The following is a 20907-nucleotide window of genomic DNA, read 5'->3' on the forward strand; positions in this document are numbered from 1 at the left end:
CCTCCTCCAGTGCCCCCCTAGTTAGCCCTGGGGCCAAGGTCTAAAACATATGTGCAAAGGGTCTGGAACAGACAGGCCAGCTTTGTCGGGTATTTGACAATAGACGGGTCTCCGCGGCTTCACTTTCACTTCTTCCTTAGGAAAAAAAAAAATTGTAAAATTAGAGAACTTTTCCGAGGGACAGAGAGTACCCTCTAAATAAAGAAGAGGACAAGAAATTAAGTATCCTTCCAGGGCTTCTTCTGGCCCCAGCACAGCGGTGGGCCGGCCTCACCACTCCCTCTGCACCCTGCCAGCCACCTGGAGGAAGGGGTTATAGGTTATACTTTGCCCACAAAACAGACCATTCTAGGAGCCATTTATTCTCTTGGTTGAATTTTTGCCTCAAGGGATATAGATTTTTCTCCAGAACAGCACTTAAGGAGCCTTTGCAAAGGCTGCTGGGGAGCCAGGATCCTAGGATTACATCCCCCATACCCTTGGCACCCAAAATTCTTCCTGGCTTTGAAGCAAGATAGGGTTTGGTAGGCAAAGCAACGGGCAGGCACACCAGCCCAGCTGTCCTAGTCTTAGGGGGTCAGATCATCAGACAGAGGATTCAGATATGTGGGCACATGAGTGGTTCTGTGCCACTCACAAGGACACCCCGGGTCACAATGAACAAAGCTGTGTGGACTCCCTCACCCAGAGGACACAAAAACTAGAAATGTGGTGTTTATGCTTCCCCCTACACTCCCTTAGGGGTGGACACACAATACTGTGAGTCTGTAAGAAATTTCCCTGTCTTCATCTACGGGATCACCTGAGCAACTGGAGAAAACAGGTAATTTGCTACGAGAGAAAGCATCAAGGTAAGACAAGGTCGCCCACTCATCACATGGGAGGAACTGCTCCTAATGCTACCCAGCCACCCAGGTGCCCCTCGGCCCAACCTTTAAGGACTCCATCCAGCCTTTAACATGTCCCATGATTCCAGCAATATTTGCTCACACCCCATTCCCTAGAACATGAAGGTCCCTAACTCTGGACACCTTGAAACCTTTATCTGGGTTCCAGTGCTATTTTCCAGGATTGCTGTGGTAAAGCAAACCTTTTTGGGTCTCTTACATAGGGCTGAGCCCTAATAAAAAGGCAGTTTTTCAACCTCTTAAGTATCTTGCATGCAAAAAGTAATAAATGGGGGCGCCTGGGTGGCTCCGTGGGTTAAAGCCTCTGCCTTCGGCTCAGGTCATGATCTCAGGGTCCTGGGATCGAGCCCCGCATTGGGCTCTCTGCTCAGCAGGGAGCCTGCTTCCCCCTCTCTACTTGCCTCGATGCCTACTTGTGATCTGTCAAATAAATAGAATCTTTTTAAAGAAAGAACAAATGGTAGCTGTGTATCTCCAATATCTTAACAACTTTTCTTAAAAACACCACACGAAGGGGCCCCTGGGTGACACAGACAGTTAAGCCTCCCTTCGGGTCCTGGGAGAGAGGCCCGCTTCAGACGGGAGCCTGCTTCTCCTCCCCATGCTCGTGCTCTCTCTTGCTCTCAAATAAATAAAATCTCTAAAAAATAAGACTTCACATAAAACTAATGATTCTCAGATGAGGAGGCCTCAGCCAAAACTTTCTTGCCAAGTTATCCTTAAAAAGAGCAGTTACAGGGACACCTGGGTGGCTCAGTCAGTTAAGAGTCTGCCTTCAGCTCGAGTCATGATCCCAGGGTGTTGGGATTGAGTCCCTAAGCAGGCTCTTTGATCAGAAAGCTCCTAGCTCTCTCTGCCTGCTACTACCCCTTCTTATTCTGACAAATAAAATCTTAAAAAAAAAAAAAAAAAAGGTCCGTTACAAAACCAATGCAGTCCTGAAGCAAAAGAAATGGCTCTAATAAACTGTTCCCTAGGTTAAAATTTTGGGGGGTCTTTTTCCCTTGGGGAGATGATTGGGGGAAGGGGAGAAGCACAGGAGAACAGAGTTTCTTTTTTGTAGTATTTCTTTAATTTTTTTAAGAGAGAGCACAAGCAGGGGGACAGAGACAAAGCAAGAGAGAGAACCTGAAGCAAACTCCACACTACGCATGAAGCCTGACACAGGGCTCAGCTGGGGGCTCGATCCCAGATCGCCACCTGAGCAGAAAGCAAGAGCCGGATGCTTAACCAACAACACCACCCGAGGTACCCCCAGGAAGGCTGAATTCTACCGAAGTCTTTAAGCACAGCACAACACGGTGGTCGAAGATCGTTCTCCCCCAAAGGATATCAACTCAAATCCCTGCTCCACTTCACATCAGTTATGAGGCCTTAAGGCCAGTCTGTGCCTCAGCATCTCCATCTATAACGTAGGGATAACAGCAACTGGTCCACAACTAGTACACTTCAGTCCATGTATCTCCACCAGCATGTTTTTGATCTTGAGCTCTCCAATGGCTTAACATAAATAACACTGGAACCAAACTTTTCTCTCATCTCCAAGTATCGTTAAGACTGAAAAAAGAGGGGCGACTGGGTGGCTCCGTGGGTTAAAGCCTCTGCCTTCGGCTCAGGTCATGATCCCAGGTTCCTCGGATCGAGCCCCGCATCGGGCTCTCTGCACAGCGGGGAGCCTGCTCCCTCCTCTCTCTGCCTGCCTCTCTGCCTGTGATCTCTGTCAAATAAATAAATAAAATATTTAAAAAAAAAAAAAAAAAAGACTGAAAAAAGAACAAGAACAGGGGTACCTGGCTGGCTCAGCTGGTGGAAAATGTGCCTCTTGATCTCAAGAGTTTTAAGTTTGAGCTCCATGTTGGGTGTAATTAAAGATCTTATTAAAAAGGGGGGCAGGGGGATGTCTCAGTGGCTCAGTTGGTTAAGCATCTGCCTTCCACTCCGGTCAGGATCCCAGGACCCTGGGATGGAGCCCCGCATCAGGCTCCCTGCTCCAGCCTGCTTCTCTCCCTCTGCCGGCCACTCCCCTGGCTTGTGCATGCTCTCTTGTTCTGACAAATAAAAACCTTTTTAAAAAAATGTATTACTGACCCCCTTGCAAATTTGAATATGCCCTACCCAGCACCATGCCTGCTATTCTATCACCAGAACAAAGAATTTTTAAAAAGAAAAGAACAAGAGGGGCGCCCGGGGGGCTCCGTGGGTTAAGCCTCTGCCTTCAGCTCAGGTCATGATCTCAGGGTCCTGGGATCCAGCCCCGCATCAGGCTGTCTGCTTGGCCGGGAGCCTGCTTCCCCTCTCTGTCTCTCCACCTACTTGTGATCTCTCTCTGTCAAATAAAAATCTTTAAAAAAATAAAAAAGTTTAAAAAGAACAAGAACCAAGGAGCCACTTCTCTGCCTGCTGCTCCCCCTGCTTGTGTCCCCCCAACTCTGACAACTGAAATCTTTTAAAAAGATTTTATTTATTGGGCCCCTGGGTGACTCAGTCCTTAAGCATCTCCCTTCAGCTCAGGTCATGATCCCGGGGTCCTGGGATCAAGCCCCACATCGGGCTCCCTGCTCAGTGGGAAGCCTGCTGCTCCTCCCATTCCCCCTGGTTGTGCTCCTTCTCTGTGTCAATTACAGAAAATCTTTAAAATCTTTTTTTTTTTTTTTACTTGAGAGCAGCAGCTGTGGGGAGAGGCAGGAGAGCAGCAGACTCCCTCTGCCAAGCAGGAAGCCCAACGTGGGGCTCGATCCCAGGACCCAGAGATCATGTCCTGAGCCGAAGGCAAGCGCTTCCCACTGAGCCACCCAGGTGCCCCGTAGATCTTTCTAGAAAAATAAAAAAGGGGGAAAGAAGAACAAGAGCTAATGTTGGCGAAGACTGTGCTAATCTGAACAAAAATCTGTAAGCAGGACCCAACCTTTCGTAAGGTGACATTTAGCTTCGCTCCTAACTAGCACCATTTATACAGAAAGTTTTACAGAGCCAAGCTCTTCACAGGAAAGGTACAGGGAAACCGCAGAAAAGGAATCTCTGCGAAACTTGGAAGGTATGATCTTAGCGTACAGTTGAAGCAGCAACATAAACGGCCAGAGAACGTGTGTCCCACCTGGATCGACACAGTGAATCAGAATCCAGATGTTAACAAAATTCCCAAATGATTCCCGTGTTCAGCTTAAGACACACTGCTGGAGGGGATCTGGCTCCACCATCTGAGGTCTGCTGAGGCCTTCCCTGATCAGGATGTGCATGTGCTTCTTTACTCAGGGAGACAGTAAAGAGAATAGGCCATCCTCCTCTCAAACTCTGGGAAAAAAAGAAAAAAAAAAAAAAAATACACAGAAGCCCCGTCCATCTAGACCTGGCAGAACCTCACTCCCTTAAGGGGTGGCAGCTGAACCCTAGGGTCACGGGCAGTGTGCGAGCTACAGGGTGTTATCGGTGTAGCTGGGCAACACTGCCACCCTGAGGCGTGCGCGCGCAACGCCCCCTGGAAGGCTGCCGCGCTCTTCCTCTTTCCACACCCATCCCGCTCACCCTCCTTGCTCACGTGAACCATCTAATTTGGGTCCCACTGCAGGACAGAGAATCCAAAACCCTTAACCCAAGGATAGTCTCAGCTCCTCTCCTGCCTTTACTCCTCACACTAGTGGCTCTCAACTGTTCTGTTAGAGGACCCTTCTCTCTGGGTCCCTACGTGACACACTCAGTGGGGCATCAGCATCATCAAACTGATTTTGGCTCAGGTCTCACTCTCAGGGTAATGGCCTCCATGCTCTGAGCAGGTTCAATGAGATTCCCTTTCTCTCTGCCCCTCCCCCCCAAATTTGCATTCTAAAAATAATTAAAAAAAAAAAAAAAAAAAAAAGCCCTTCTCTCTGGCACTACAGCCCCAAAATTTAGGGACAGAAGCCACTGTCCAACAGCAAAGAGCACTGTCGGCACGGAGCACTATTTCCAGACCCAAACTCCTGCTCATAAGTACTTTCCTCAACTATTCCTGCTTCAGTACCAGGAACTTTCAGATTGAACACCCTCCAAAAGCTCTTCTAGGGGTGCCTGGGTGGCTCAGTCATTAGGCGTCTGCCTTTGGCTCAGGTCATGATCCTGGCTGCATCGGGCTCCCTGCTCGGCAGGAAGCCTGCTTTCCCTCTCATACTCCCCCTGCTCGTGTTCCTGCTCTCCCTGTCAAATAACTTTAAAAAAATTTTTTTTAATTTAAAAAAAGCTTTTCTACTAACACCATGAGTTTTAGGACCCAATAATTTCTACAAGCCCAGAAAGTCAAAAGTGTTGGCAAGATCCACCTGACTCAACTTCTTTGGCTCTTATGTATCAGCACCAGGAATACTGCATTTCAGGGGCGTCTGGGTGGCTCAGTGGGTTAAGCCTTCGGCTAAGGTCATGATCTCAGGGTCCTAGGATCGAGCCCTGCATCAGGCTCGCTGCTCAATAGGGCTCCTACTTCCCTCTCTCTCTCTCCCTGCCTCTCTGCCTACTTGTGAGCTCTGTCAAATAAAATCTTTAAAGAATTTCACAGAGGTGAAACAACTTCTAATGAATTTAATACAGGCCTGGGTGGCTCAGTTGGTTAAGCGACTGCCCTCGGATCAGGTCATGATCCTGGAGTCCCAGAGAGTAGAGTCCCACCATCAGGATCTTGCTCAGCAGGGAGTCTGCTTCTCCCTCTGACCTTCCCCCTTCTCATGCTGGCTTTCTCTGTCAAATAAAGTCTTTTAAAAAATAAATTTAATAATTCTTCCTCTGAGTCTAAAATTATTTCAAGATACTATGTTAAAAATGAGAAGGGCACCTGAGCTAGTTCAATGAGAAGAGCATGTGACTCCTGATGCATGGGGACTCAAGCGCCCCACTGGGTGTAGAGATTTCTTAAAAATAAAATTTTAAGGGGCACCTGGGTGACTCAGTGGATTAAAGCCTCTGCCTTCGGCTCAAGTTATGATCTCAGAGTCCTGGGATCGAGCCCCGCATCGGGCTCTCTGCTCAGCAGGGAGCCTGCTTCCCCCTTTCTCTCTGCCTGCCTCTCTGCCTACTTGTGATCTCTGTCAAATAAGTAAATAAAATATTTAAATAAATAAAATAGCATAAAATTTTAAAATAACAAAGAAGGGACACCAGGGTGGCTCAGTCACTAAGGGTCTGCCTTCAACTCAGGTCATGAGCCCAGGGCCCTGAGACTGAGCTCCACATCCGGCTCCCTGCTCGAGAAGCCTGCTTTTCCCTCTCCCACTACCCCCTGCTTATACTTACTTCCTCTCTCATTCTCACGATGTCAAATAAAATTTTTTAAAAAATAAATAAATAAAATAAAATAATAAAGATTAGAGGAAACAGACCAAGTACTGAGGGCTCAAAGGAAGTTCTGGAAAAACTGGGCAGGAATGGTTGCGGATGGGATCCTTCAGCTAATACTTAAGCGTCGGTTCTCTTGCATTCTAGTGTGGAAACGAGATCTGGTGACAAAATCCATAGCACATCACCAAGGAACAAAAGAGAATCCAGTGGAGTGTGAAGAAATACACAGAAGTAAAATGTATTGTCTCACGGGGTCTGGACCCTAGCCAAGAACTAAATCAAAGGAGGCAGTGAGCAGACCTCTCCCCGCCCACCACCATTCTCCCTCCTCTCTTAGCCTGATCATCTCTATCCAAAATTGTTCCTAGTGCTTTCAAGACAGGAGGCTGTTTTCAATACTTCAGTAAGATTAATGTATTCGTTAGAAAACAAAGGATTCAAAATCTAAAATGCTCACCCATGAGAGAAAACAGAACTAGCTACTGCTTACCCCTGGCCAGGATATTATTACAAGGCAACCCAACAAACAGTAAGGGTCCAAATTCCGCAAGCCCAATGAGCTTGAGACCGGAACAAGCTGCTCAGAACCAAACCAACTCCCTCTGCTGGTCTTTCCACCTTCGTCCCACTGTCCTGGAAAAGCCCCCAGACCCATTCACCCATAAGTCAGACACCTGACCCTACTTCCTTTCTCTGCTCAGCTTGGGGAGGGGGGCCTGCTCCCCCCCCACCCCACCCCCCGCCTACTTGTGATCTCTGTCAAATAAATAAATAATATCTTAAAAAAGAAAAAAGCAAGGCCAATCACTAGGCACCTGGGTGGCTCAGTCAGTTGAAGGATTTTGGCTCAGGTCATGATCCTGAGACCATGCCCCACATCAGGCGCCCCACTCGGGAATCTGCTGGCCTCCCTCTCCCTCAGCCCCTCCTCCCGCTCGTGGCTCTCCTGCTCTCAAAGAGCTTTAAAAATTTAGGGAAAAAAAAAAGCAATCAAGGCCAATCACTAAGCCCTTTCAAGAATGTTAAAATTGTAGTACTAACAGTGCCAAGTCAGTAATCAAGTTCACAAGGAGCTCCTTCACCCCCTGCGGCAGGGATCCAGGAACCGCAACTGAACCCTAACACTAGAACTCTAATAGGTGAAGCAGAAACAATGTCATCCAAACCAATCATTTAAGCAAAGAGATCAAAGAAATAGTAAAGGCGGGACACCTGGGTGGCTCAGTGGGTTAAAGCCTCTGCCTTCAGCTCAGGTCATGATCCCAGGGTCCTGGGACTGAGCCCGCATGGGGGTCTCTGCTTGGGGATCTCTGCTCAGCGGGGAGGTTTCTCTTTCTCTCTTTCTGCCTGCCTCTGTGCCTACCTGTGATCTCTGTCAAATAAATAAATAAAATCCTTAAAAAAAAAAAAAAAAAAGAAAAAAGCAACAGTAAAGGCAGCCTGATCACACTAAGAAGAACTGCCACATCCTTGGCTCTGAATGAGCGTTTCTCACATGTACCAAATTCAATAGCCAAACCAAAGGATTGCTTGGAAGAACTTCAGCCATTCTCAACCTACTCCTGGTTACTAAGCATCCTTACTCAAGACAAAATAACTACTACGTTTTACAAGGAACTCACTCCCCTGCCTTGTCACCAGATTTAAGCATCCTTCTCTACACACCTGACAACTTTGAACAGAGAGGAAACACCTCCCAAAGAAGAGTCCCAGGAACTCCACACGCTAGGCTTCTGACAGGTCAAAGAAAGTCTTCGAAACTCAAGACTCTTAGCTGAGGGGGGAAAAAAGAGATTTGGGGAGTCAGGAAAGCCATATGGTAAAGCAGAGGGGAAATGTCTAAGGTTTTAACTCATTAGCCCTACCCTTTATCTCCAACACCCTCCCTAAACTTCAAAATACCATGATTTCAGCCCTAAGTCTAGGCAGGATATGAAGCAAGTCTCCTTACAGCTCCTACCCAAGCCCCATCTTCAGGAAAATGGGCAGAGGAGCACTCCCCTTCAACTGCAAGGAGCTACCTACCTCTACTTTCCTTTCCCAGCTAACCTTATCAACTCATTCCCAACCCTCTTCCCTCAAACTTAGCAACCTCTTTAAGACCTAAGCAAATGACAGTCATTACCAAGGCTTTGAGAACGCAGTTTCTCATTTGCTGTGGACACAACCATAAAAACAACTTCCCACTAGGTTTTCTCCTCCTTGCTAGCACTCAGCCTATTGGGAACATTTTATCAACTGTTCTACTTCCATGGCCTAGATCAGCACCGTCCAGTATAAACTTAACACAAGCCATAGGTGATTTGGTAATGGTCGCATTTCATATTCTCATCTGACCATACACAGCTAGTATATGGAACAGTACACACCTAGATCTCTACTTGCAGATGTCCTTTGCTAAATCCTTCTATGTTGCTAACAACCATGCAACTTGTAATACTACAGATTTAGTAGAGGGAGGCTGGCTTCAGTTTACATAATCGTCTCCGGAAATGAAACCTACTTTATGTTCCTGTTATACACGAGTGACAGTGACAACTGTGTATTGATCAAGATCTTTTAAAAAGGGTTATTTTGGGGACAGCTGGATGGCTCAGTTGGTTAAGCGGCTGCTTTCAGCTCGGGTCATGATCCCAGCATCCTGGATCGAGTCCCACATTGGGCTCCTTACTCGGTGGGGAGCCTGCTTCTCCTGCCTCTGCTCTCACTCTGCCTGCCTGTGCTCGCTCACTCTCTGGCAAATAAATAAAATCTTTAAAAAAAAAAAAAAAAAGGATTATTTTGAAGATTATGATTCTGACTTTGGAGGAACTATGGTGACTGACAGCGACTGGCAGCAGAAAAGAATCACATGTAAAAACTCCTTAAATAAAAATTTACTGGCTTTAAAATTAAAAAAAAAAAAAAGACCTAAGCAAATGAAGGTTTTGGGATAGCATTTTGTCCCCTTTAAGAACAGTGATCTCAGGGGCGCCTGGGTGGCTCAGTGGGTTAAGCGTCTGCCTTCGACTCAGGTCATGATCCCGGGATCCTGGGATCGAGTCCCGCATCGGGCTCTCTGCTTGGCGGGGAGCCTGCTTCTTCCTCTCTCTCTTTCAGCCTGCCTCTCTGCCTACTTGTGATCTCTGTCTGTCAAATAAATAAATAAAATCTTTAAAAAAAAAAAAAAAAAAAAAAAAAAAAAAAAAAAAAAAAAAAAGAACAGTGATCTCAGAACCAAATGCTAAGGAATGAAAATTCCTAAAACTAGGCCTCAATCCTGGCTCTACCATCTTCTGATTCTGAGAGCCAAATACCCATGCAACTCCATCTCCTGCCTCCTGCCTCTCCTGTCTCCTGAGGCCACAGAACCTCTGCCATGAAATAGGTACACACTCCATCCTAAAGGTCCCAAAAATCCAATTTAGCTAGCTATGCGCTGGCGAATCTGAAAACTGTCCATCTGAATACTGCCCCAAAAGCCAATCTAATTTGAGCCCCACCCTTAGAAAAGTGTCAAAAGAGCCAAGAACCTTAAAAAGGGTATCAAACTGACAGAGTAGTAAGCGAAGACCAGCATGTAAATAAATGCGGTAAAAGACGAACTCGCACACAGTAAACATACAGGGCCACAGCCATGACACCGCATGCTCTTCACTCACCCCAGTCACACATCCAATTTTTGCCATTAGAGCAAAGTTTTAATCTCTACTTTCAAAGATGTCACTTGACTTTTTCTCCCCTGGACCAAGTATCAAACACTTTATTCCAGCTCCTGCTAAGCAGAAACAAATTATCCCCGTGCCTGCTAGGCAGGACCGTCTGAACAAGAAAGCTCCCCGCATTCCTGACCCAGATACCAATCCTCCAGTGGAGTAAAGAGGGGGAAGAGGAAAAAAATTTAACTAAAACGATGGTTTTTAATGGGAACCAGAGGTACGGTTACAATGACATAGTCCGACACAAAAAACCCGTGGGTGATCAGGAGTTGGAAGGTTACAAAATAATGAGGGGACACTGGGTACGAGAAGGAAAGCTGCTGCAGAACGTCAGGAGCCGAGCTAGTACGGCCGCTCCCTGCGATCCTGTCTGTGCTCACCCCTGCAAAAAAGAGCATCTGTTAGATCGGAGTTGCCAGCCTCTCCATCCACCCAACCCCCCAAACCCCTGCGAACCCACTCCCAAGAAAGGCCTCACCTGGACGAGTAAAGAATGTAAGCGTCACCTACAGACTAGTTCCCCAAGGTCTTTCTCTCACCCTCCCTCCATACCGCACTTCGGTTTAACAAATTTCCAGTCAAGCCCTCATTTAATTTAGAGTCTTACCTGGAGTCCATCTTGCCAGGGCCAAAGCCACCTCTGTCCCCACCACCCCGGCCCCCTCGGAAGCCCCCACGGTCCCCGCCTCGGCCTCGGTAGCCGCCCCGATCATAGCCTCCTCTTCCACCACGACGATCATCTCCATAGTTACCCCCTAGGACAAAAGAAACAGGATAAACCACATGACCCCCAAATCCTTTCTACATTTCCTGTAACCTCCCTGCTTCAAGTGAAGGGCTTTCTGGGGCACCTGGGTGGCTCAGCCAGTTAAAAGCATCTGACTTTTGGTTTTAGCTCAGGTCAGGCAAGGTTGTGGGATTGAGCCTTGCTTCAAGCTCCACACTGAGCACAGACACTAAGCGTAGAGCTGGCTTGCTTCTCCTACCTCCCGCCTATAATAAATAATCTTCACGGGGGTGGGGAGGCTTTGTGATCCCAACTCCTCATTATCAGCTCTGTCCCTTCTTACCCATATGAGAGCCTCCTGGTCCCCCTCCTGGGCCATCTGGTTTAGGGGCCTTACACTGGTTGCATTCATTCCTCCAGGAGAAGTTCATGTTCTCACATATACTGAGAAAAAGACAGAAAATTAGTTTGCAAGGGCAGGAGTAAACAAGACCAGGAATCAGGAAGAGTCCAGTGACCTTAGAGCGAACTGTGAATAAACAGGGGCCTCCAAAAAGGCAAAAAAGGCTTCTCAGGAGCAGAACCAGGAACAAAAACTACAGACTGAACCCAGTCTAGTAGCTTTCCCACTCTAACAACCTTAATTAGGTAAGCTCTCAGCCAAATCCATCCCCCTCGCTGTGACCTTGACGTCTGTCTAGAAACATCCCAACTCTAATATCAAATGGCACACATTTACAGGACTAAGAAAAAAAAGGTTTCACTCACGGATTTGGACACTTCCAGTCACCAGCTCGCTGCTGGCCACCGCCACCACCACCTCCACTAGGGAATCCTCCCCGGCCACCGCCACCACTGCCACCACCTCCGTAGCCTCCACGGCCCATAGGTCCTAGTAAAGACAGAAACATGGGTCTGCTCCCCTTCCGAGTTCCATCAGCCGAACCTTTCCCTCTCCTTCCTCTACCCACCACCTCTCCCACCAGCAGCTCACCTCCTCGCCCTCGGCCTCCACGACCATTGCCACCGCCCCGATTGAAGTCTGCTCGCCGAGTAGCAAATGAGACCTTGATAGGATTCCCAGAGAATTCTTTACCTAATGAGGTAAAGATATAAATAAAAAGAGACCTTTTGTTAAGATTTGTGGATCCAAAAGCAAGTGTAGTACAATCCCAGACTCTACACCTTCCTGTAAAGACTTACAATCAGATGACCTACAAACCAAAGACAACAGTTTACCCTTGAACATGCGTTAGAACTTACATGCAGAGTTTTTTCAATACAGCACAGTACATTGAATGAATTTTCTCTTTATACCTGTCTCAAGTTCAATATTCAATACACAAAGTATGTGTTTATCAACTAATTACTAAGGCTTCCAGTCAAAAGGAGGCAAATGATTGGAGTTTTGGGGAAGTCAAGTTATATACAGATTTGTTAACTGCACAGGAGTCAGGCAGCCCTACACCTGTGTTATGGTCAAGTGTAAAGACACTAAAGGAGCAGAAAGAAAGTGCTGGGAGACACAAAAGGAACCTTCAAAATGTAACCTGGTTCCCAAGGCTAGTTGCCCTAACCCTCCACCCGCCGCCCCCAGCCTCCTCATACGCACCATCAAACCAGTCAATAGCCGCTTTAGCAGACGGTGGGTCATCAAACGACACTGTCGCCTCTCCCTTCAGCTTGCCCGTTTCCCTGTCTGTGTACAGATTGATCATGGGCTGTCCTGTCTTCTTATTTGTCTGAAAAAAGCAGCATGAGAGAACGTGAGTCTCAGATGACGGGACAACCCACCTTCCACCTTCCTTCTCAAGAACCTGAGGTTTATCATGGCCGTATTTCGACTCCTCCCTGCCCGGTTACTGTCTCCTACCTCACATGTACCTTGAATTCAAGTCATTACAACAATCTCTCACTTTATGTTTACCAATGAAACTACAAAGTTTAGGGAACTCTTTTTTTTTTTAATAACTACGTTTTCCTGTGTGAAGTGTGCTTTCCTTTTAGAAAATGGCAACATCTAATATTCTTTCCTCACCAAGTTGAGAGGACAACAATTAAGACTTTTATTTTTACTAATGTGTGGGATCTAAAAGCCTGCAGAACCAACAGAAAAGCACCCGCCATGTTCTACAGTACCTTAATAATACCAATCTGCTTGAAGTAATCAGCCACAGACTCAATTGTAACATTTTCGCCCAAGCCCTGCACGAAGATGGTGTTGTTGTCTGAATTATCCTGTTCTGCTTGAACAAAAAAAAAAACAAAATGTGAATTTGAAGAAAACCAGCAAAGGTAAAACGAGTCAGTGACTCTTAACCCAACTCTAATACTGGATATTAAACTTTCAAAGAAAAACATTCTGAAGAAACCCATCTGATTTAAGGTAAGACAAAGAAGGGGAAAAACCCACTACCCTTCTATTATTTAAGTGGCTATATGCTAAGCCATTTCACAAATTTAAATGTGATTTTTGAGAACTATCCCTTGAAATGTGTTAATATCCATAGAAGAAACCCAGGGCTCAGGAGTTCACTGCAAGATCACACACTAAGTACAACAGTGTTTGTGATTTTCAAAAGAAGACCCAAGATAAGAAACCTTTTTTACACTAAAATCTAACACACCACCAAAAGAGACTAAATCCTTCCCTTTATGGGTCTTTTGCATTTACTAGTTTGGTCATGATCCACATTTTTAAAACTGCTCTAAATCAGCAGTACCAGAACATGGTCTACACACAAATATATCACCATTTCCTGGGACTTTTTAGAAATGCAGATTATCAGGATCCTCCCAGACCTACTAAGTTGCTGGGGAAAGAAACCACTGAGGAGATCCTTCCGATCCTCGTTTAAAGATCAGTCCTGATCATGACGACACCTGAACTCCCTTCCCTTCATTTTCCTCCTTCTCCACCTGTTCTTTTTTTTTTTTTTTTTAATTTTATCCATTCATTCTGACAAAGAACACACTCAAGGACAGGAGCAGGCAGAGGGCAAGGGAGCAGCAGACTCCCAGATTCCCAGATGAGCAAAGAGCTCAACCCTGGGATCTATATCAAGGACCCCAGGATCATGACATAAGCTAAAGACAGATGCTTAACCGACTGGGCCACCCAGGCGCCCCTCTTCTTTTTTAAAGACTGTGTTTATTTGACAGAGACAGTGCACACAAATGGGGCATGGCAGGCAAAGACGGAGGGAGAAGCAGACTCCCCCCACCCCACCCCACCCCAGAGCAAGGAGCCCAATGTGGGGCTGACGCCACGACCCTGGATCAGGACCTGAGCAGAAGGCAGTTTAACAACCAAGCCACCTAGGCACCCCTCTACCCCTGCTTTTTCAGATTTCTGAAGTGTCCAAGAACAGCCCAGGAAAAAGTCCCAATACCACACTAGCTCTTCTTTCATGCCAGCTATGAACTCACCGGAGTCATGACGTGATCCTTGGTCCCGGGGGCCTTAAGTGACATGAAAAAAAAAAAAAACAAACAAACAAGAGAAGCTGTTAGTCAACAGGAAGAGACAGATAAGGAAAAAAATTAACACCAATTCACATTCTTGCAAAATTATCAGGTAAGTGCTCATAGCCTCATCCAAACCCTGTCCTGGGTTGCCTACCCAGAGAAAATCCTAGACAGGGCTGGGGAAGACACAAGCCCCTTTTCTTAAGATCTGTATGTAATTGAATCCCCACAGGAACAACTCCACACTTCAGAAAATTCTGCCTCCCCCAGCTCAGGCTGGGAAATGTCCTCAGCACAGACTGGGGGGGTCAGGAGGGAGACGACCCATTGCAGTTAACAAGACCAACTCATAGCCTGGCCCTATTCTCTCGCCCCAGAGAGAAACGGGCTCACCACCAGCAATGTGATATGCATCCGTCCAGTTTCTCCAAAACTTTAACACCAAAGACACTTATCCCTTGTGGAACAATTTTTAATTTCAGCTTTACAAACCATTCTTAAAACCGTGTTGTTTCCCCAACCACATGAAAATAAAAAAACATACATAATAACTATTGTATTTTTAAAGCATGTCCCAGGGAACAGACCAGAAATCTTATTTCCATAACGCAGCCTCTATTTTTTTTCCAGAGACCATCTTTGACCGAAGTTTATCTGAATCCACCATATATAGTGTACCCACACTCAATGGACACCTAAATCATGAACCCGAGCCTTTGGCTTTAAATGTTGAGACAAATCAAGAAACCTTTTTGTTAGTTAACCAAACCAGAAAAGTTCCAGCTTACTGGGAGACTTCTCAAATTTGCCATTTTTCCATGAATTCAGTTTGTGCTGTTAAGACCTGGTTATTTCCCATGAGCCACACATGCTCCCAAACCTTTCTTGTCGTACAGTAGTCCACACCTTCCTTCCCAGAGCTAGTTTCTATTTGCCCGTCTTAGTTGAGTTTAAGCACGTAGATGTAGAATTGCATTGACACCATTCAGCATTTAATATATAATAAATATATACCAACTTCACCATCCTCAGGGCAGGACAGCATTTCACATCCCCCTTCCAGAATTAAAACATTTGTTGGAGGTTGTTACACACACACACACACACACACACACACACACACTAACCTTGGACACACTGATCAAAAAGATCCTAAAGCCAAGTTGGCACCATGTGTTCCAGCACACACTCTCCAGTTTTTCGTAATGGTGGTCACTAAGTGCCAGAGGTGGCAACACTCCTGTCAGAGGCCTACTGAACACCTCTTTTTAACCTGGGTCAAACCAATTTGGCACCAGACGACTGCGGAGTCTTCCCCCGCCTGCCTCCAGGGTTAGCACACATCTGGCAGCAGGTGGCAATCTACCCCACCCCTTTCTGGAGGTGGTTCTGGACACTTCAAAACCTTTTGACATTTAAAACACGCTAAGACATCTGCAAATGAACAATCAGACAAAGCATTGCTGGGAGTTGGGAATTTTGGAAACTCTGTTCACTTACCACCAAATTTATTGAAGCCACCACGGTCACTTCCGCTGGAGAAGACAAGTTAGAAGAAAGGACATGAAGCTTCCAACGGCTACAAAAGGGCGGTTTTTGTTTTGTTTTTGTTTAACATTCCCCAAACATGGGTAGGTGTTTTGGGAAAAAAGATACAAGTGGCTACTAAAATACATTCCCCTTCCTGACCACCCCTTGTCTGACCTTTGAGCATGTCACACACACGTGTGCAATTTCTCAGACACAGTTTTTAAGGATTTTGCTTTTAAAAGGTTATGTATCTATTTCCTCTGGAAAAAAAAATGACCCATTTTCCTTGGTTGTTCTTCCGACGTAGCAGATGTTTATTCCTCTTGTCGTGAGTGGTTGACAACCCAGTAGTTGATTTAAAAACCCTACCCCAATTCACCCAGAAGACATTTCACACCAGGCTGGGGTAGCCCTGAACACATTTTTGTGGTTTTTGCTTTGAAAGCAGCAAGCAGACCCAACCCCGTTCCATAAAAAGTCAAAACCAAAGGCAATGTCCCCTAAAGCAAGACAAACTCAGCTAAGCCCTACCCTAACTACTGAGCTGGTTTTGATCTGCCCCCCACCCCCGGGGTCACCCCTTCTACACTGCGAGAAGAGCGGAGTATTTTGCAATGTCACCTTTCATACCTGTGGCACATAAAATGCAGAGCAAGTTAACAGTCACATAACAGTTGTTTTTCTTTTTAAAGTTTTGCATTAAACACACGCACACAACAGAGTTTTCCTTATTTTTGTACGGTTCTTGAGACTGCCCCCACCCACCTCTGAATACTTACCACATACCACCTCATTTAAAAAACCTACTTTTTCCAAAAAAGGAGTTAACACACTGACATTCCCCCCCTTTTCAAAGGGAGACACAGGAGGGTCCTTCCAATCATATTTACCAACAGATTTGACCAATGCTTTAACATCAAATCTAAGGTTTTTCTTCAAAATCAACTACAGCGGGAAGGGGAAGAAAGAGAAGGTCCAGCTGGACAAGTAACCAGGGAAGGGGACAGTGGAGCGAATAGATCAGACACCACTGTCAAGCGTTATTTTGTCCAGAAAGTCTGCACACTTCAGACAGCCCCATAACCGAGTCACACACAAAATCATTACTGCCAGTCAAAATTACTACAAATCAAGCTCATGGATTCAAATGACTACAGAATACGGGAAGAGAAGCCAACTCCTGGAAGCTGAAGTCATCACGTTAAGCATTAACAACTCCTTTAGAGGACACATGGGAATACATGTAACAAGTTTCCCTATTACCAGGAGTGGGATCATCGGTTTCCTTTGCAGAAAAAGTAGACTTTACTTCCATGTTTCTTGCCTAGGATATCAATGACTCCCAATCCATATACACTTATGTATTTTTGCCCTTTTCTTTGGATATACAAGTGTCAGTACTCAAATCTCTATGCAGAGGTGTGGGTGAAACAAGTTCGGGCTCCCAAATGCTCTCCAAAAAATGGGGATGTACAAAGAAACCACCAATGCCCCCAACTCCAAACCCTCATAGATCCCTAGAATAAAACTAATCATGCACTAAGAAACTGAGCTTCAAGGGAGATTCATGCAACCCTCCACACTCCCCACTGATGTTAGTTACTCCCTGGCTCACAAGAACACCTACCCCATGCCGCCTCTGCCTCCACGGCCACCTCCACGACCTCTGGGTTCATAGCCACCGCTGCTACGGTTGTAACCACCGCCACCGCCCCGGCCGCGGCCCCCACGGTCCTGCTGGCCTCCCCCGTAGCCACCGCCACCACCACTCTGGTCCTGATTGCCATAACCGCCGCCGCCACCACTCATGGAGGACTGATCTTGGCCGTAGTTACCTGTCAGGAGAGAAAGGATTCTTTAAACAAAAAAATGCACATTGCCATTAAACACTGCCAAAAGATATAAGACAATGAAAATAAAGCCAGATGAGAAACAAGAATGCAAAAATTTTAAGAACCTTTAAGGGCAAGGGGCCAAGCAGTGCATATAAACCTCTACAGAAAATAGAGAGGAGACAAAGCTAAAGACCCCTCACCTCCACCACCCCCTCCGCCACCACCTCCACTGCTACTGTTGTACTGGTTCTGCTGTCCATAGCCTTGAGGGGGATTATAGGAGCTTTGCTGCTGTCCATAGCCTTGCTGCTGTCCACTATAGCCAGACTGCTGGCCATAGCCCCCACTCTGGGGCTGCCCGTAGCCGCTGCTCTGAGAACCACTACCATAACTAAGGAAAAAGAAAAAAAAAAAAACAGAATCGTAATGCCAGCAGATCTACAACTTTATGTTTTGCACACCCCACCTCTGTACCCAACCCCCATTTCAAAGATTCCTACCCCTTCCCCCGACAATTACTCCTACTTGCTCCTTTTGCTGATGCACCATTCCTAAGCACATTCCAAGCCTTCCCCTCAAAATTTCTTACCTTCCCGAGGTGCTGCTAGGAGCTGGCTGCTGGCCATAGCCAGGATAAGAGGACTGTTGCCCATAAGATGACTGAGAACTCTGGCTACTGCCATAGCCACCAGTTGAGCCATATCCCTGGGGAGCTGACTGAGTGCCATAGCCTGCTATGAGGAAAAGAAAAAAGTCACAAAGACTATGAGAAAAGCGAGAAAACGGGCTGAAGAAAACATATACATCCTAATGCTCCCCGTACTTGGAAAGTCAGCCTTTTAAAAGCCGCTTGGAAATCCTTCCTATCTTGGTGGAGGATGCCCTTCCCTTCCACCGTAAAGCTAATACTAACTTATCAATATTAATTAGTGCCACTGGCATCCCACCCAGCCCGAAGCCAGTCTTCAGGACCACTACTAATCATGACCCAAGAAAGTCCTATTCATTAACATTTTAACCTGCTTACACATGTGTAGTAACAAACGCAACCCACATTATTTACATATCAGGACCTCAGGGCAAATTCTACCCCTTGTACATCATCACCATACATAGTAGCCTAAACTCAAACATCTTTTTTTTTTTTTTAAAGATTTTATTTATTTATTTGACAGAGAGAAATCACAAGCAGATGGAGAGGCAGGCAGAGAGAAAGACAGGGAAGCAGGCCCCCTGCTGAGCAGAGAGCCCGATGCGGGACTCGATCCCAGGACCCTGAGATCATGACCTGAGCCGAAGGCAGCGGCTTAACCCACTGAGCCACCCAGGCGCCCTGAACTCAAACATCTTAATGAAAATCACCCCCTCCCTCCATGAAAAGCCTAAAACTCTCTTTCTCTCCCCCACGTTTCACTGCGGAGGGGAAAAGGGGCGCATAAACAGGAAGATGAAAAAGTCAAAAATAAAAGGAACCAGAATTACACAGCCATTAAGTGTCTGTCTGCAAAGATGCAGACTCCACAAACGTAAGGGTTACAGACTAAGTGGAGAGAAACCCAACATGTCAGCACTGCCCTGGATCAAGAAGAGCTACGTTCACAAAGAACAGGAAGAGGCGGGCAGCCCACCGCAGCAGACTCACTGTTCTGGGTCTGTCCGTAGGAAGAACCGTAGCTGCTCTGGCCATAGCCTGAAGTGTCTGACTGGCCGTAGCCACTGTAACTCTGCTGTCCATAGGGCTGATTGCTCTGCTGCGAGTAGCCCTGCCCAGGCTGGGTGGGGTAGGCCCCATAGCTAGAGGGAGAGTAGCGGTTCCATCAGGAAAAGGTCTGACCTCGGCCACCCCTTGCCACTCGACCACCTGCAGACCCCGACATGACACTCACCTTTGGGTTGCTTGCTGGGTATAGTCTGCAAGAGAAAACACAACTTCGTTACCTTCAGCCATCCCTAGAGTCCAACAGACAGAACTAAGGTTCTCAACCCGCGCCCGGCCGCGTTGCAAGACAGACAACAGCTTCCTGGCAGAGGAGGGACAGGCTGGCAGGTCATCCCCAAGGAAGGTGAACGGAACGAAATCAAAGGAAAACCAAACCTTCACAAACCGTAAGTCCTAGCGCTAGCGGAGGAAACCATGGGATCGGGTTAGAAAACTACGACTCTCTGAAACTTCCACTCGGGTCCGAACTGCACGCGCACACGGACTTCATTTTCCTGCCCGCTCTGCAGGGTCACCGCGGTCCCGCCGCCGTCGAGCCGGAGGCCGCACTCGCGCCGGTGTGGCCTCCGCCCTGTCGGCCACGGCCTGAGGAGAGGCACAGCCCCGTCCTGGAGGCCAAGCGGGCGTTAGCGCAAAGCCAGGGACGGGGGGACTCTCCCGGATCCACGGGCCAGGGGGTCGACGGCGGCCGGGGAAGGCCGACCCACGGGGCCCCAGTCCCGAGCCCGACGTCCGAAGGTGCCGCCTCCTCTGCGCTGCCCCCCCGGGCTGCGCGGAGTCTCGGCCACGGCGGCCCGACCCGCAGACCGGCCCGTCTCGGGCCAGGAAGCCAAGCGCTGCCCCGCGGGAAAGGGCCGAGGGCCGCGAGAGGGTGTGCCTCGGGCGGCCGCTCCTTTCGGTTCCCCCGTCAGGAAGCGGAAACTCGGGGCAGAACCCGCGGGGCCCGTCCCACGCCCGTTCACGAGCCCCCGCGAGGGCTCCCGCAAACCGTTAGGCGGGCGCACGGCCCCGATGCCCGGCCTCCGCCCCCGGCCGCGCGGCCAGCGAGGCGGGAACCAGGCGGCCCCGCCCCTTCCCGAGGGACCCGCGGCGAGGCCCAGGCCGGACGCGGCCGCCGAGCCCCCGGCGGACGGTATCGCGACAAAAAGCAGGGCTACCGCGCGGCGGGAGGGGTTCGCGCCGCGAGGAAGGGGCGGGGCCAGCAGGGCGCGTGCGCGCGCCGAGTGCCCGGATGCAGCACTGCGACAAAGCGGGCCGAGCTCGCGGCCGGGAGCGAGGGGAAGGCGGGCTCCGGGCCGAGCATTTCCCCCCGTGTCTCCCGTGTCCAACCCCCCGGCGGCGTTCCTCGCAGATCCCATGTCACGTGAAGCGACTGCGAAGGCAAGATGCCCCGCACCCCGCGCCAGGCGCCGGGGGAGCGAAACAAGATGGCGACACGGGCCTCCCCCTTCCACCCTCTCGCCGCCTCCCGCCAGGGCTGCGGGAAGCCCCTCCGCGCGACCGCCGCCCAGGTCCCACCGAAAAACAAAAGCCGGGCTCGGAGGAAACGAAGCCCGGGCTGGCACGCCGCCGCCGCCTCGCGCCCTCGCCTACCGTTGGAGGCCATGTCCGCGCACGCGCACAGGCCGACCAGCGACGAGGTTCCAGCACCGCCGAGCACCGCCGCCTCGAGGACTGAGCGGCCCCGCCTCCTGCGTCGGGGTTTAAGTACGCCTCCCGC

The 20907-nt window shown here is 48.3% G+C and overlaps 1 protein-coding gene and 1 non-coding gene across 6 annotated transcripts; one reads left to right on the plus strand and one right to left on the minus strand.

Moving 5' to 3' along the window:
* Positions 1-8324: 8324 nt before the first annotated feature.
* LOC123389854 lies at positions 8325-8441 on the plus strand. Its single transcript, XR_006604504.1, has one exon. It is a non-coding gene; the product is annotated as a small nucleolar RNA SNORA32 (small nucleolar RNA).
* A 1647-nt stretch (positions 8442-10088) lies between these two features.
* On the minus strand, positions 10089-20894 carry FUS (FUS RNA binding protein). Of its 5 annotated transcripts, none has more exons than XM_013046537.2 (16): positions 20781-20859; positions 19573-19795; positions 19354-19378; positions 19110-19261; positions 18057-18198; positions 17668-17858; positions 17260-17467; positions 15603-15637; positions 14064-14096; positions 12774-12877; positions 12247-12376; positions 11629-11730; positions 11403-11526; positions 10978-11078; positions 10515-10662; positions 10089-10289 (listed from the first exon to the last, which is right to left on the minus strand). In XM_013046537.2, the coding sequence occupies exons 2-16, from the start codon at positions 19601-19603 to the stop codon at positions 10250-10252; spliced, it is 1566 nt and encodes a 521-aa protein (XP_012901991.1). In that variant the 5' UTR covers positions 19604-19795; positions 20781-20859; the 3' UTR covers positions 10089-10249. The 5 variants fall into 5 exon arrangements, with proteins under 5 accessions (XP_012901991.1, XP_012901992.1, XP_012901990.1 ...); XM_013046538.2 differs by having other exon boundaries at positions 17692-17858; positions 18057-18201; XM_013046536.2 differs by having other exon boundaries at positions 18057-18201.
* Positions 20895-20907: the final 13 nt, after the last annotated feature.

Source organism: Mustela putorius, unplaced genomic scaffold, assembly GCF_011764305.1.
Source record: "Mustela putorius furo isolate JIRA1106 unplaced genomic scaffold, ASM1176430v1.1 tig00004039_pilon_pilon_pilon, whole genome shotgun sequence".
NCBI lineage: Eukaryota > Metazoa > Chordata > Mammalia > Carnivora > Mustelidae > Mustela > Mustela putorius.